This window comes from Ranitomeya imitator, chromosome 6 (assembly GCF_032444005.1).
Source record: "Ranitomeya imitator isolate aRanImi1 chromosome 6, aRanImi1.pri, whole genome shotgun sequence".
Lineage (NCBI taxonomy): Eukaryota > Metazoa > Chordata > Amphibia > Anura > Dendrobatidae > Ranitomeya > Ranitomeya imitator.
Genome location: NC_091287.1, coordinates 159,516,733 through 159,533,015, shown reverse-complemented (window position 1 = coordinate 159,533,015; position 16,283 = coordinate 159,516,733). Strand labels below are relative to the sequence as shown.

At 39.6% G+C, this 16,283-nt stretch overlaps 1 protein-coding gene across 1 annotated transcript in view; it reads left to right on the top strand.

The window, feature by feature from the left end:
- Positions 1-13,883, top strand: part of SFRP4 (secreted frizzled related protein 4) — a 98,895-nt gene extending 85,012 nt beyond the window's left edge. Inside the window, exons 5-6 of the mRNA XM_069730242.1 lie at positions 3,647-3,710; positions 13,182-13,883. Of these exons, the coding sequence (XP_069586343.1) occupies positions 3,647-3,710; positions 13,182-13,361 (244 nt within the window). The 3' untranslated portion in view covers positions 13,362-13,883. The remainder of the gene's footprint in view (positions 1-3,646; positions 3,711-13,181) is intronic.
- Positions 13,884-16,283: the final 2,400 nt, after the last annotated feature.

Below are 16,283 nucleotides of genomic sequence, written 5' to 3'. Positions count from 1 at the left end.
GTCCAGCTCACCCCAAACAATCTCGATTGGGTTCAGCTCTGGTGACTGTGGAGGCCAGGTCATCTGTCATAGCACCCCATCACTCTCCTTCTTGGTCAACTAGCCCTTACACAGCCTGGAGGTGTGTTTGGGGTCTTTGTCCTGTTGAAAAATAAATGATGGTCCAACTAAACGCAAACTGGATGGAATAGCATGCCGCTGCAAGATGCTGTGGTAGCCATGCTTGTTCAGTATGCCTTCAATTTTGAATAAATCCCCAACAGTGTCACCAACGAAGCACCCCCACACCATCACACCTCCTCCTCCATGCTTCACGATGGGAACCAGGCATGTAGAGTCCATCCGTTCACCTTTTCTGCGTCGCACAAAGACACAGTGGTTGGAACCAAAGATCTCAAATTTGAACTCATCTGACCAAAACACAGATTTCCACTGGTCTAATGTCCATTTCTTGTGTCCTTTAGCCCAAACAAGTCTCTTCTGCTTGTTGCCTGTCCTTAGCAGTGGTTTCCTAGCAGCTATTTTACCATGAAGGCCTGCTGCACAAAGTCTCCTCTTAACAGTTGTCGTAGAGGTGTGTCTGCTGCTAGAACTCTGTGTGGCATTGACCTGGTCTCTAATCTGAGCTGCTGTTAACCTGCGATTTCTGAGGCTGGTGACCCCGGATAAACTTATCCTCAGTAGCAGAGGTGACTCTTGGTCTTCCTTTCCTGGGGCGGTCCTCATGTGAGCCAGTTTCTTTGTAGCGCTTCATGGTTTTTGCCACTTCACTTGGGGACACTTTCAAAGTTTTCCCAATTTTTCGGACTGACTGACCTTCATTTCTTAAAGCAATGATAGCCACTCATTTTTCTTTACTTAGCTGCTTTTTTCTTACCATAATACAAATTCTAACAGTCTATTCAGTAGGACTATCAGCTGTGTATCCACCAGACTTCTGCACAACACAACTGATGGCCCCAACCCCATTTATAAGGCAAGAAATCCCACTTATTAAACCTGACGGGGCACACCTGTGAAGTGAAAACCATTCCCGGTGACTACCTCTTGAAGCTCATCAAGAGAATGCCAAGAGTGTGCAAAGCAGTCATCAAAGCAAAAGGTGGCTACTTTAAAGAACCTAGAATATAAGACATAATTTTAGTTGTCTCACACTTTTTTGTTAAGTATATAATTCCACATGTGTTAATTCATAGTTTTGATGCCTTCAGTGTGAATGTACAATTTTCATAGTCATGAAAATACAGAAAAGTCTTTAAATGAGAAGGTGTGTCCAAACTTTTGGTCTGTACAGTATATATATAGTAGAAAAACGGGGTAAACAGCACAGCAAGGTTTGAGAAAGGATTGTATCCGAAATGTCGCCACGCCATTTGGGCAATAAATATCACTGTTTTTCTGGACGTCTGCTGTGCTGTTTCCCCCTTTTTTTCTACTGTTGTAAGGAGCCTTCTGAGAATGCTGGCTGGGGATGCGTGCACTCTGTTGAGGTACTGTGTTTGGTGTTATTCCAATTTTTTCTCTCTCTCTCTATATATGTACTGTTTATATATGCAACACATAAACATAAGCTGTGATATGGATGCAGGAATATAATCAAATACTCTACAAGTCCTTAGCTGTACTTTTCATCACCTAATCTCAGGGAGGGAGCTTTGACAGGATGTACATTGCTAACCTAGAATACTTTTAGTTCTTGACTAAATAAATCTTATTTTTTAGTCCATAACAACTCTATAGCAATTGACTTATTCTGAACCTTATGCCAACATGCTAGAAAACTCTGTGAGACACAAATCCAAGCAAGAACTGGATAATTACACATTTATAACTGTCAGATTTTACATCTAAGGTTTTGCAAAGGTCGAAAATAAAACTTTATCTACAGATGATTTTCTGTGGTGTCAGCCCTGTAATTAATCATAACTGTTTGAACAATACCATTTTAGTGAAGTGTTAATATTGATCTGTTTGACAATTTAGAGAAATGTTTTTTTTTTAATCTGGTATTGGGGTTATTCCACAAAACACATTTATCGCCTGACCACAGGATAGAATCATAGAATGTTTGGAAGAACCTCCAGGGTCATGGTGTCCAACCCTCTGCTCAATGCAGGATTCATTAAACCATCTCAGACAGATGTCTGTGCAGCCTCTGTTTGAAGACTTCCATTGAAGGAGATAGGTGATACATTAGTGATCTATAAGGAACACACCACTAGAACTCCACTAATCACTAGAACTAGACTTCCATTGTGGGAGAGTTTCAATGGAGTTTTGGTCACACATGCACAGTGATGCTACATTTAAACTTCCTGGCTCAGCACCACCATTCTAATGATCATTAAGGTCCCAGGGATGTAGTGATGTAGCTTTCAGTGATCATACATTGAACACCTTATTTTGCTTTTCTTGGGATTTCCACCAAACATTAGAATAGGCATTTGAAACTCACTTTCTTTAGGACACTTGAAATAAGGGGTGGTGGTCATACATGTACACTATCTGTGAATTGTAATCAGCAGTACCTGTTGACAAATGTCTATTGTCAGTTTTAAAAGGCTGTCTAACAAATACAACTATTTTAAAGATGGACTCGTGATGAGACTAAGATAAAAAATACATATTCATCTTCTCAATCTATACTACTGCTAGTATACCTCACTGGTCCCTTGCTTCCATTTACAACCCCGTCAGATTATTTTTGCAAACAAATCCATGCTAATGACTTTCAGCAGTAGTCGTGTTCCACCTGAGCTTAAAGAACCAGCAGAAACACTTTTTCTTCAAGCTCAGACAGAAAGTGACCACAAAAAACAATCATGGATTGCTGAAATGGTCAATTGACACTGTCAACAAAAGAGGCAGCCAAGGAACACTGGGAAGAAGAAGTGGCAAGGGTTTGATTGGTACCTCCATAGATCCAATTTTAAAATATTTCATAGTTTAATTGTTTTATCATTGAAAGAAGATCCAAGTCCATTGAGATCTAATTGTCACCTAATATTTTTATCCAGAGGAAGGCAAAAACCCCATGGGGCAGATGCTAATTGTTCCATCTTTGGGAAGAATTTCCTTCCCAACCCTATATATAGCAATCAGACTAGTTCCCTGAATCAATTCAGTTCACTCATTCCCTTAAAAATCTTTATTGCTCTGCAACAGCTCTGGTTCAGCTATGTCCTTCTCATATACTGGATCCCAAAATTGGACACATTATTCTAAGTGTGGCTACACTAGTGAGTAGTGAATGGAGGCAAACCTTTGTTCTTCAGCACCTGTGCCTCTTTTAATGTGTCTGAAGATTTCATTTGCCTGGCACTGGTTGGTTTGCAACTAAACTTGAGTTGTGTTCATTACTTTGCAAAGCTTAGGATCATCTGCATCTAATCTATAAGCCTTCAACAAGGCAATTAATAAATATGTTAAAAAGAAGAAAGCCCAATACTGACCTCTATATAGTAAATTTATTTAAAGTAGTGGACCCCTATAAGCCACTAAATTATGTACACAGATGTCTGTAATATATTTTTTTAGGTTCCTCGCTTGACCTTCACAGTTTCTGGATATTTTGCACTTATAGTATGCTTAAATAAAATTATATTTAGGTATGATATGTATGTCAATCATTATATTTAATTTCTAGGATGATGCTTCTTGATGGCTGTTTAGTTGAAAAGTGGAAAGACCAATTAAACAAGAGATTTAAGGTAATGTTACTGGCTTTATAACGTAAGGGTAATCCTGACATTTTGCATGACATGTCAGTTGTCCCAGTGTTACTGAAATTCCTGCATTAGCAGTTCTAGTCCCAGAGACTAAGGCTACGAGCATCCTAGTGCCATTCCCTCAGTAGAATCTTACATAAGAGGTTAAGTATACTGTAACATACTGTTAGCAGGTATCTCCTCCAGAACTTATCATCAATGTTGAATCTCCCACCTTTACAAGAGAAAAATCTATACAAGTTTGGTGTCACCATAATTGTACTGACCTAGAAATCTGGTTGACTTGTCATTTTTCCCATACAATGGACACCATAAAAATGACATTTTTTCATCATTTCACTGCTCTTGAAATTTGCTTTGTATTTTAGGCAGACAATTATATATATACTAGATGGCAGCCCGATTCTAAAGAATCTGGAGTCTAGAATCCATATATACTTTATTTATTCAAATGTAAAAATAATACAATTAATAAATAATAGTAAGAAAGAACAAAAAATGGCTGCACTCACCAGCTCTTGACAATTCTTGTTATTTAAGGTACAGTTACACAGGATCCATGAACATGCTTATGAGGGGAGGGATGAAAGACATCAGACGACAACTTTGCGTGTTGTGGCAAATGCCACAACAACGGTTCTTTGCTTAAGAACAATGTCAGGTAGTAGGAAAATAGCCAGTTAATAATAGGCAATAGTTCTTTGCAGGAATGCAGATATTAATAAATAGGCAGTTTATATTGCAGAGAAATTGCTGGGCAATAATGGACAATGTCCTTATGTGGCAAATAATAGAGCAATATACCCAATGTGGCAAAGAAGAGGTTAATAAACGGCAGTCTCTCAGTATAACAGTCAGTGAATAATAGGCAGTATATGGAGAAAACACCAAACAAAAGTTCAAAATTGGTGTGAAAATGTCACTGAACCACTTCACAACTAAATATATATAGTTTTGGTAAATGGTATTATCATTTTTTTGACGAAATTCGGCAGGAGCTTGAAGAGCAACGTCACTGGGCCCGCTTCCACGCAGTAGAAACTTGCTGTGAGGTAAAAATTCAAAAATCACACCAAAATGGCGGGCGGAGTGTGTCACAGTACGGCACGTTTCTGATTGGTCGCTCGCAGCAGGCGGCAACCAATCAGACACTGGACACTGTTGACATCACTTATCTCCGGACATTAGCTCCGGACATTATCTCCGGACATTAGCTCCGGACAGGAAGTTGGCACAAATTGCAGGAAGTAGTATTCTAGGCAATTATATATTAGATAATCTTATCATCTTTTCATCTTTAATATTTTAAAAATTCCAAAAAAGGAAAACAAGCTGATGTAAAAATGTGGGCAACCTGCATGGTTAGTACCTAATGACTACATAGAGAACCAAAAAACAACTGGAGGGCAAAAACGGAGATCAGATTAACACCAAGAGGAAAATGACAGAATAAATTGCCAGTAAAAGACTAAAATTTATTATACCAATAACAAGAAGAAAATATTAAGCAGGGTTGCTGCTGACCAAGCAGGGACAGCGTATTACATGTGACCAGAAATCAAATGAAGTACATATGAAACCTGATTAGCGCTAGGCTGATAATGCCAATATACACCATGTTCCAAATTATTATGCAAATGATATTTTTCTCTGATTTTCCTAAATGGTCGGTGCAAATGACAGTCTAATAAAAGTCATCACCCGTTAGAGTATACATCGAATTTTATTGAAGAAACCTCCCAATGATAACAGTATAATCTCCGAAATGAATAAAAACTCAAAATACATTGTTCCAAATTATTAGGCACAGTAGAATTTCTAAACATTTGATATGTTTTAAGGAACTGAAAATGCTCATTTGTGGAATTTGCAGCATTAGGAGGTCACATTCACTGAACAAAAAAGCTGTTTAACTCCAAAACCTCCTAACAGGCCAAGTTACATGTAACATAGGAACCCTTCTTTGATATCACCTTCACAATTCTTGCATCCATTGAACTTGTGAGTTTTTGGAGAGTTTCTGCTTGTATTTCTTTGCATGAAGTCAGAATAGCCTCCCAGAGCTGCTGTTTTGATGTGAACTGCCTACCACCCTCATAGATCTTTTGCTTGATGATACTCCAAAGGTTCTCTATAGGGTTGAGGTGAGGGGAAGATGGTGGCCACACCATGAGTTTATCTCCTTTTATGCCCATAGCAGCCAATGACTCAGAGGTATTCTTTGCTCTATGAGATGGGGCATTGTCAGCATGAAGATGACTTTGCTCCTGGAGGCACGTTTCTGCTTTTCATGCCATGGAAGAAAGTTGTCAGTCAGAAACTCTATATCGTTTTGCAGAGGTCATTTTTACACCTTCAGGAACCTTAAACATGACTCCTCCACCTCCTTGCTGACGTTGCAGCCTTGTTGGGACGTGGTGGCCATCCACCAACCATCCACTATCCACTACTCCATCCATCTGGACCATCCAGGATTGGTCGGCACTCATCAGTAAACAAGAAAACATGAAAAAATGAAGAATGTGACTTGGTGTATAGGAACAAATGTAAGGGAATAAAAATAAATGGGAGTGCATGGTGCAAAGTGCTTAAAGTACAGTACAGACCAAAAGTTTGGCCACACTTTTAAATGAGAAGGTGTGTCCAAACTTTCGGTCTGTACTGTATGTAAATGAGAGGTCATACAAAAATGTAAATGCGTCCAAAGTACATGCATCAAGGAATTCTCCCACTTGAGAATAAAAATGGACTAATGAGAATAAAAGTTAAAGGTAAATTTATGAATAGTCAAAAATGCACAAGTGCCTGAATGACTTAGCATTTGTGCATTTTTGACTAATTATTCATAAATTTACCTTTAACTTTTTATTCTCATGTGGGAGAATTCCTTTATGTATGTACATTTTGGATGCATTTACTTTTTTGTATGTCCTCACATTTATATACTTTAAGCACTTTGCACCATGCCCTCCCATTTATTTTCATTCCCTTACATTTGTTCCTATACACCATGTCACATCCTTCATTTTTTTCAAATTATACTTCAATAACATATTTTCACCATGTATTATACACTTTCATCTTATTTATCTTCACCTTTTATCACCCCTACTCCCATTTTACAAACGTATCCTGGACACGTGCCCTCATTTTCAGCACTTATATACCTCTGGACTCCTTCCAGCAGCACATATGCCACGCTGCATCATTCACCAAAGATCACACAAGTGGCCTCTTCAGGAACCTCTGCACACATGCTGTCTCCATGACGGCCCGTGTTAGGTTACATTCCATGGCCGCAAGCCTGATGTATGTCCTTTTCCGGGTAAATGATGTCAGCTGCACATGTGCCATACATGCCGGAAGCATCCTTTTTTCCGCTCACATGCATTTATCACACCATACTGTGACCAATACACCCCCTCTGCCTTCCCGGTCCTGATTCACTGCCTGTGGTATTTAAGACTACTCACCTCTCCCCAACACATGCCTCGTGACAAAAAAGTGAAACGTGCGTTGGGGCAGCGGGGATGCCATATAAACACAAACATCTAGTCATTTAAGTGCCTTTTTTATATCTTTTCTACCTGATATGTTGCACTATTGGGAACATTGTATCCCTTGTGCTTATATTGGCATTATCAGCCTAGCGCTAATCAGGTTTCATATGTACTTCTTGTAATTTCTTGCCACATGTAATATGCTGTCTCTGCTTGGTTAGCAGCAACTCTGTTTAATATTTTCTTCTTGTTATTTATTTGATTTTATTGAATAATAAACTTTAGTCTTTTACTGGCAATTTATACTGGTATTTTTTTGTTGGTGTTTATATGGTTAGTAACTAGTAGCACCATCTTTTGAAAGTATAACAGCATGTAATCACTTTTTGTAGCCAGCCAAGAGTCTTCAATTCTTGTTTGAGGGATTTCATCCATTCTTCCTTGGAAAATTATTCCAGTTCTGTGAGATTCCTGGGTTGTCTTGCATGCACTGCTAACTACTATTTTGAGATCTAGCTAGAGATTTTCAATGATGTTCAGATCAGGGGATTGTGTGGGCCATTGTAAAACCTTCAGCGTGCACCTTTTGAGGTAGTCTATTGTGGATTTTTTGTTTAGGATCCTTATCCATTTGTAGAAACCATCGTCTTTTCAACTTCAGCTTTTAGACAGATGGTGTTATGTTTGCATCAATAATTTATTGAAATTTCATTGAATCCATTATTCCCTCCCTTATTCATGAAATGTTCCCCACGCCATTGGCTGCAACCCAACCCCAAAGCATGATTTATCCACCCCTACATTGCATTCCCATGCGGTCAGCAGGCACGTTAAAACGCCACATGTGGACGCATCCGCATACAACGCATGTCCCTGCGTACCCAATGTTAAAGATAGGTATGCAGGATCCATGCGGAAGTAGGCAGAACACAGGCGGAGCTTAACAGAGGATGTATGCAGCCATACGCAGACGAGCCAAACGCAAGCGTGAAACCAGTCTTAGATGTTCTTTTGCATACTTCTGACACTGAATTTTATGGTAAGGATAAAGGTTTCTTTTTGATGACTGTCGTAAAGGCTATATTTGTGCTGGTGTCTCTGAACAATAGTATAATATACCACAGCTCCAGAGACTGTAAATCTTTCTGAAGGTCTTTTGCAGTCAAGCAAGGGTTCTGATTTACCTCTCTAACAATCCAACGAACAGGTTTCACTGAAATTTTGCTTGCTTTTCCAGACCTTATCTTAACCTCCATTGATCCTGTTAACTGCCATTTCTTAATTACTTTTCAACCTTAGAAAAGGGCAGTTTGAAAATGTTTAGCAATTTTCTTATAGCCTTCACTCCTTTGTTTGCCTCTGCCATTTTCATTTGCAGAGTGCTAGGCTGCTGCTTAGAATAACACATGGTTACTGCTTTTTTACACAAGGTTAGAGGAGGCTGAGTTTTTATAAACCTGGGAAATTTGAATCACCTGGCCTTTCCTAATGATAATGGAGAATAAGCTATAGTCTTAACAGGCTAATTAAGGTCTGAAACCTTGGTCAAAGTTATCTAAGCAATCAAATTCCCAAGCGCGCCTGAACTTTTGCATTGGCTCATTTTCCTTTTAGTAGTAATTTTTAAAATGGGAAAAAAAGACATATATACATATACAGCTCTGCCAAAAATTAGGAGACGACTGCAAAGTGTTCAGTTTGTCTGATTTTTCTCTTTATATCTATATATTTTTAAGTAAAATGTAGATTGTTCATTTATTCTATAAACTTATGACATGTCTCCGAATTTTTTTTTCTGAAAAGGAGAAATGGTCAAAATTAAAAAAAAAACCCAAGGGCTTTCAGACGCAAAGAAAACAAGTTCATAATCTGGATCAACATGTTAGGGCATGTTAGGTTAGGCTATGGGTTGAACTAGATGGACTTAAAGTATTCCTTCAACCTTAAAAACAATGTTGCTATGTTACTATGTAATCATTTAGAAACAACAATACTAATGTTTTAACTCATAAGATATCAGAAATCAATATTTTGTGGAATAACCATGATTTATAATCACAGCTGTCATGCATCTTGGCATGCGTTCCACCAGTCTTTCACACTGTTTCTTGTGCAAAAATATAAGCAGTTCTTCTTTGCTTGATGGCTTGTGACTATCCATCATCCTCTTGATTACATTCCAGAGGTTTTCAATGGGGTTCAGGTCTGGAGATTGGGCTGCCCATGACAGGGTTTTGATGTGGCGGTCTCTTAATTTTTGCAAGAGCTGTATATAGTGACCCATGTTACAGCCAGGGGGTGCGGTATGTGCTCCTAGGGATACGCATGGAGGAGTATCTGTAATAGTGCTAAGGAAACAGTGTCCCGCATAATTGTAAATGGCCGGTATGTGTTGCAGAGGGAGTCTGCGCTGTAAGCCTGTAGTATTGTTGTTCTGGGACCTGTAGCCCCACAAGTATGTGTATAGTTTGCAAAGGGAGGCTTGCAGGGTTAGTTTGAGTGCAGGGCGGGTCTGACTAACCACACACACGTCCCACCTATGGGAGTGGTTACAACTACATAACGTGACCAGGGTTTGGGTCACATGGTTGAGAGTGTATGGATCTGTCTGGTCCATGTGCAAGGTCCTCAGTAGCCTATGTTTTGGGAGTGATATCTCCCTGAATGGCACGTGGTGGGGCTTTGGCACTGATAGGCCTGTGTGTTGGATGGTCCCAGCTGGGGATGGACATCCTGAAGAGCGCACAGAGAGGCCATATACCTACAGAGCCTGGGACGGCTTCTGTGTTGGGGAAGCCAGGACTGACAAGGAGTCAACGTGAGGAGCGGAGCTCCTGGAAGGTAACTCTGGAAAAGGGGGGTTGTAATATATGGCAGAGAAGTTTATCTGCTACATGAATAGACTGGTGGTCATGACATGTTCGTGGATGTAATATAATGAACTTTACGCTATGTGGTTTATGCGGAGTTAATAAACTAGTCTATTTGGTTTATGTGAGAAAACTGCCCTTGTGTGCTTTAATCCCGTGCCAAGTGAGTGTGCCCCAACACACTCAGGTAGCGCTATCCCACTATATATATATATATAAATGTATATATATATATATGTATATATATATATATACACGCAGTGAAGAGGCAGTTACCCACAAAGTTGAAACACAAAAGTCTATTTAATGTGTTACTTCACACATAAAGATGTATAGCATTTTATAGTACAAGTCATCACATTTCAATACACATAGTTGCATCTCGTCTCAGTGCCTATTTCATAGCACTATATATTATATGGCATTTAGATTGCAGTCGCTAAACATGCCGGACCTCTCCTTGTCCAGTATCCGTGGGGCGACAGCACGCCATATTACAGTGTCCAAACACAGCTTCACATGTTGCAGACACTACACTCGCCAGTCCTCCTCTGACTAGTTCCCGTGGGTGTCCTGCACCGTATCTCAGACTCTTTACTCCCACAGCCCAGGATAGCCTCCGGATAGCAGTTGGGCACCATATCCACTTGTTTGCATATGTTACACATGCCAGTCCTCTTTTGGGTACAGGACTGTCCACATCCGACTCTTTCGGGCACAGGACATCCACCTCCGGTTCACCTCCGGGCACAGGACTGTCCACAACCAGGACCAGTTACCATGGACGACTTGCATCACTGTGTACCCTGCAGGTGCCAGGCTATTCAGCTGCCATAGCTGCTGGCTTCGCTAGCCTGTGCCTCCATGCAATCGTCCAACGCTCTGCAGGCCTCTGCTCTGCACACCAGCACACACCAGACTGACACTAACGTTGCACCTGACACACCCATACCTCTTACTGCAGGGTTTTTAACAAACCTGTGGCTTTCAGCCACATGGAAAACCTGGACCGGAAATCCATGATTGCCATGCACACCTATGGACTTCATCCGTCTCCATGCAGAACCTGGGGAGAACAGCGACCCCTACTTGTAACACGGGTCACTGCCCCACAATATATATATATATATATATATATATATATATATTATATATATATATGTACATATATATATATATATATATATATATATATATATATAAAATTTTGCCTAAAGCATTAAGTAAATGTGTCTTCTTCAACTTTATGCCTATTAGAAATAATTTAATCTTCAACTTTCTTAACTGTTCACGAAAACAGTAATTTTGACCGGGGGTGCCCAAACTTTAACATGCCACTGTATATTGTGGGATAGGTTGTGTTTAAGGATAGCTTTACTTAGGAAGGTCATTGTTCCATCTGTATCATGTTTGCTCTTATGGTAGCATGTTGACTTTATTATAATTCATGGCTATAAGGGTTTTTTATGCAATGTTATACTTTCTGGTGTTTTTTAAACAAGGTGTGGTTTCATTTTTATGTTAGTTATGGGTCATTAATAAATATCCATGTTAATACTTTTCTAAGAATATTATGAATGTACCTTTATCATATGCTGGTGTATCTTGTTTCTCTTTCTAAATTGTCAATTTTCGTTTTTGCCCTTTTGTTTTTTCTTACTCTTCTTCTTAAAGGCATAATTGTATTACAATTTTTATTTACATAGCCTTATAGTGGCATTTTATTGTTGGACAAGTAGTCGTTTTAAATTATATAATAAATTTTACAATGCAATGTACTTGAAATGAAAAAATAATTCCAAATGAAATGAAATGGTGAAAAAAATGCAACTCTGCCATAGTTTTGTGGCTGAAGATCTAAATAATTTGGGGATACCTCCCACCCTGCTGTTTAGGGAAGACATAAATTCTCAGGGATTTATTCAAACATATGGTTTTTATTCAATGCGTTTCAAAGTGTTGAGCATTTCTTCTTCAGGAAATTACTACATACAAGCAACAGTCGTCTGATAGCCATAGGCAAGCGTCATTAATCCGACAGAAAAAATGGGTCCTTCGGTGTGTGTGATGCGTTTACAGTAGATACCTTCAGGTTCTTCCCTGATACAGTCTGCATGGCACTGGACCCATGATGAGGAAATCAGACAGATTGTCAAAAACAAAGTCCATTTTACTAGTCAAAGAACCGGCATACAAAGGATAGTAGGAATTACACTTTTGACTTCTGCACCAAACAGAGACATGTTCTTGATGGTTACTGGCGACGGCACAATGCTTGTGATAAACATTGCTGACAGTTTACAGATTAATCATAGGACCTCCATATTACTAGTGTAGCACCACCCAGGTCGACGTGTTTTTCTGTGGAACTGCAATTGGACCAGTCTATCCTTGAGAACGGAAGTAAGGGAGATTCTCCCAATATCTTCTTCCTATATGTGCCCAGACTCACTGACACTGTATCACTGACTGCAGTTCTCAGACCTATCCAGCACAAGGGCCATTCCCACCAAGTCTCTTAGAGATGTTCTTCTCTTCTCTCACTGTAGGCCCCCCAACTTGCCTGTGCCAGTTAGAACACTGCCACCAATGAGGTTTTGTTGAGGACATTTGTTTCCTTTGTCACTGATTCCCACAGACATCCAAGAATGATCTTCTTTCCTGAGGGTATCCTGTACTTCTTTCCTTGCTAACACTCAATCCTTAACTGCCCGAACTTCCAATTTCTGTCACTAACCCATAATTCCCAGTCTGGGCCAGACTTACAATTAACCCTGCATACAAACCCCACAGAGACTGTGCCACAAAAATGACTATCAAATCAACACTGCCATTTATGGAGCTATAAACATACTACCATGCTACAGTATATTATAAAATACATTGACACATTGTAAAACAATAGAGTAGCCCTAAGGGGATGCAGGATCCTCCAGCCACCATCGCACATAAATATAAAATACTAGGATAAAACACCACTATATGTATTTTACTATTAGAAATGAAAGTTTAAGTTTGAGTCCTGGTGTTGTAGTTTGTATGGTGTCCACACGATTAATTATTTCATTTTTATAACTGTTTAGAGATGGGAGCAGACCTTACAGGAGCAGCATGTGAAAACGGCACAAGAAAAAATTAAACATGCAGGGCGAACTGGTCGTAGTGGGAACTCAAAAATGAACTTAAAGAACACTCACCCACCTCCGGGGATCTCCAAAAAGAATGTTAAAACCAAGAAGGACCAGAGAGTTAAGAGAGTATAAGTTGCTCTATGTTTCCACCAAAGAACATTCCATTTGCTTGGTGAGAGTCACTAGCTGGCTACAGTGGCAGAACATATTATTCCTAAACCCATTCACCAGGAAAAATAGCATGCAGAATCCTGCATTGACTTTTTATTTGCTGCACTTTAATTACCAATGTTGGCTTTTTTCATACTTTGACCACTACAGCCCATATGTTTAGGGCTTGTATTGAAAAAAATGAGACGTTTGTAACAAGGTAAATTGGTTGCAAATGTGGGGGAAAATAATTTGCACCATATTTATAAGTAACATTCTTCTTCAAAATATTTTCTTTTGTATTTATGGTGCAAATATGTTATCTGTTTCTTCCTTTGACATTGCTTTTATAAACTGAGTTTTTTGCACTTGTGCTTAAGCATGTTGATATGTTCACACAGGAAATTTGTGTCCCATATTACAATTTTATTACTATTACACTTCAGGCTGGACTCTGTTGTTTAAATATATTTAACAATTATGATAATAAACTTATTAAACTGTAATATGACTCTTCATCATTAGATGGGCATCTTTCTGTAATAATTTAGTCGTTTCTTATACTGTATGCTTGAAAACAGTTGAAAATATTAGTGACTCTTCAGCTAGTAGAGTTAAGCTGTCTCACCGATGTGGACATTGCAGTAGTCATGGCATGTAGGTCATTGATCCCGAATCACTTGCTACTTCTGCAATGAAACATCAATTGAACACATCTATGTTGTTTGCTTTTACATCAAGCAAATGGATTTTTGGAATGCTGCTTCCAATAAATGGAAAATGCGTATACATTTTTGTAACTATCTGCTGCATGTGAAAATGCTTTAGCTCCAGACATTTTCATGCCCTGTATACAAATAATTGCATTATTGTAGTAGTGTGTTCATATTTGCCACTGCAAAGCTCAGCAGCATTAACGCTAAGAATATGTTCACAGTCAGCATAAAAATTATGTTGTGGAAACAGCCAACAAACCCACACAAAAATCTGCAACAAATCTTACTTTTGTGCATCATTGCAGATTTTAGTGTAACGATAACCATGGACTTCACAATGTATATTGCAATGAATGAAATCTGCTGTTAGAATTATGGGCCTTTACACAACAGCAAGTGAATATCAAAATCCACAACACACTTAGAATCTGCAGGATTATTTTAACCCCTGCACAGTTCTCTTGTTTCTTTGTCCACACTTTTGTGTGGAGCAGTCCTTTTTATTGCTGCCATACTTGTCCTTTGATCATTGTAGGGAGATTGAAATTGTACTACAGCCCATGTATTTTTTGATATGTCTGCCAGCCACGTTGTGCCACTTACATTGTGTAGTGTAAGGCTGCCGTCACACTAGCAGTATATGGTCAGTATTTTACATCAGTATTTGTAAGCCAAAATCAGGAGTGGAACAATTAGAGGAAAAGTATAATGGAAACATATGCACGACTTCAGCATTTATCACCCACTCCTGGTTTTGGCTTACAAATACTGATGTAAAATACTGACCAAATACTGCTAGTGTGACGGTAGCCTAATACACAGGGTCTGTTTTTGCTGCAGTCTCTCCCCCAAAAAAGTGTGATTTAAATTGACAACAAGTTTCTATATGTCAGTTCCATTGGTCGTATATCTGCCAGCCACGTTGTGCCACTTACATTTTGTAGTGTAATACAAAGGGCCTGTTTTTTGCAGCAGTCTCCCCCCCAAAAAAGTGAGATTTAAATTGACAACAAGTTTCTATACGTCTGTTCTGTTTGTCGTATATCTGCCAGCCACACTGTGCCACTTACATTGTGTAGTGTAATACACAGGGCCTGTTTTTTGCAGCAGTCTCCCCCCAAAAAAAGTGAGATTTAAATTGACAACAAGTTTCTATACGTCAGTTCTGTTTGTCGTATATCTGCCAGCCACGTTGTGCCACTTACATTGTGTAGTGTAATACACAGGGCCTGTTTTTTTCCGCAGTCTCCCCCCCAAAAAAGTGAGTTTTAAATTTACAACAAGTTTCTATACGTCAGTTCTGTTGGTCGTATATCTGCCAGCCACGTTGTGCCACTTACATTGTGTAGTGTTATACACAGGGCGTGTTTTTTTCCGCAGTCTCCCCCCCAAAAAAGTGAGTTTTAAATTTACAACAAGTTTCTATACGTCAGTTCTGTTGGTCGTATATCTGCCAGCCACGTTGTGCCACTTACATTGTATAGTGTTATACACAGGGCGTGTTTTTTTCCGCAGTCTCCCCCCAAACAAAAGTGAGATTTAAATTGACAACAAGTTTATATAGAACTTCTACCTTGTTTTGCTGTACCATATAACGGTTGTTATTTTGGTTAGATTTTCCCAAAAAATGAGGAAGTCTGGTGGAAGAGGCCGTGGGCGGTTGTTGCCAGCTGGTACTGATGGTGGTGGTGGTGGTGGAGCATCTGGTGGTAGTGGGAAAAGCAAAATAGCACCTAAGGCTGGAGGTGTTGAGCCAGCGTCATCGTCTGGCTACACAAGGCCTCGAAGGCTCCCTTATCAAGGAGTAGGAAAGCAGCTTTTAAAGCCGGAGCAGCAGGAAAATGTTTTGGCTTTCCTTGCTGACTTAGCCTCTAGCTCTTTCGCCTCCTCTTCCGAAAGTTCAAAATATAAAAGCAGTGAGTCGTCAGTGGATGCTCCCGGTCAGGACCAAGTCGCTTCCTTGTGTCCTTCACCCAAAGCAAAAGTGAAGGATGCGGCAGGCGACACTACAGTTTACTCCATGGAGCTCTTTACACATACCGTGCCAGGGTTAGAAAGGGAAATAGTTAACAGCCCATTACGAGATGAATCGGACATGGAGTGCACAGATGCACAGCCACATCTAGATTATTATGCTGTTCCATTGACTCAGATCACTACATTGCCCTCGCAGTGTACTGAGCCAGAG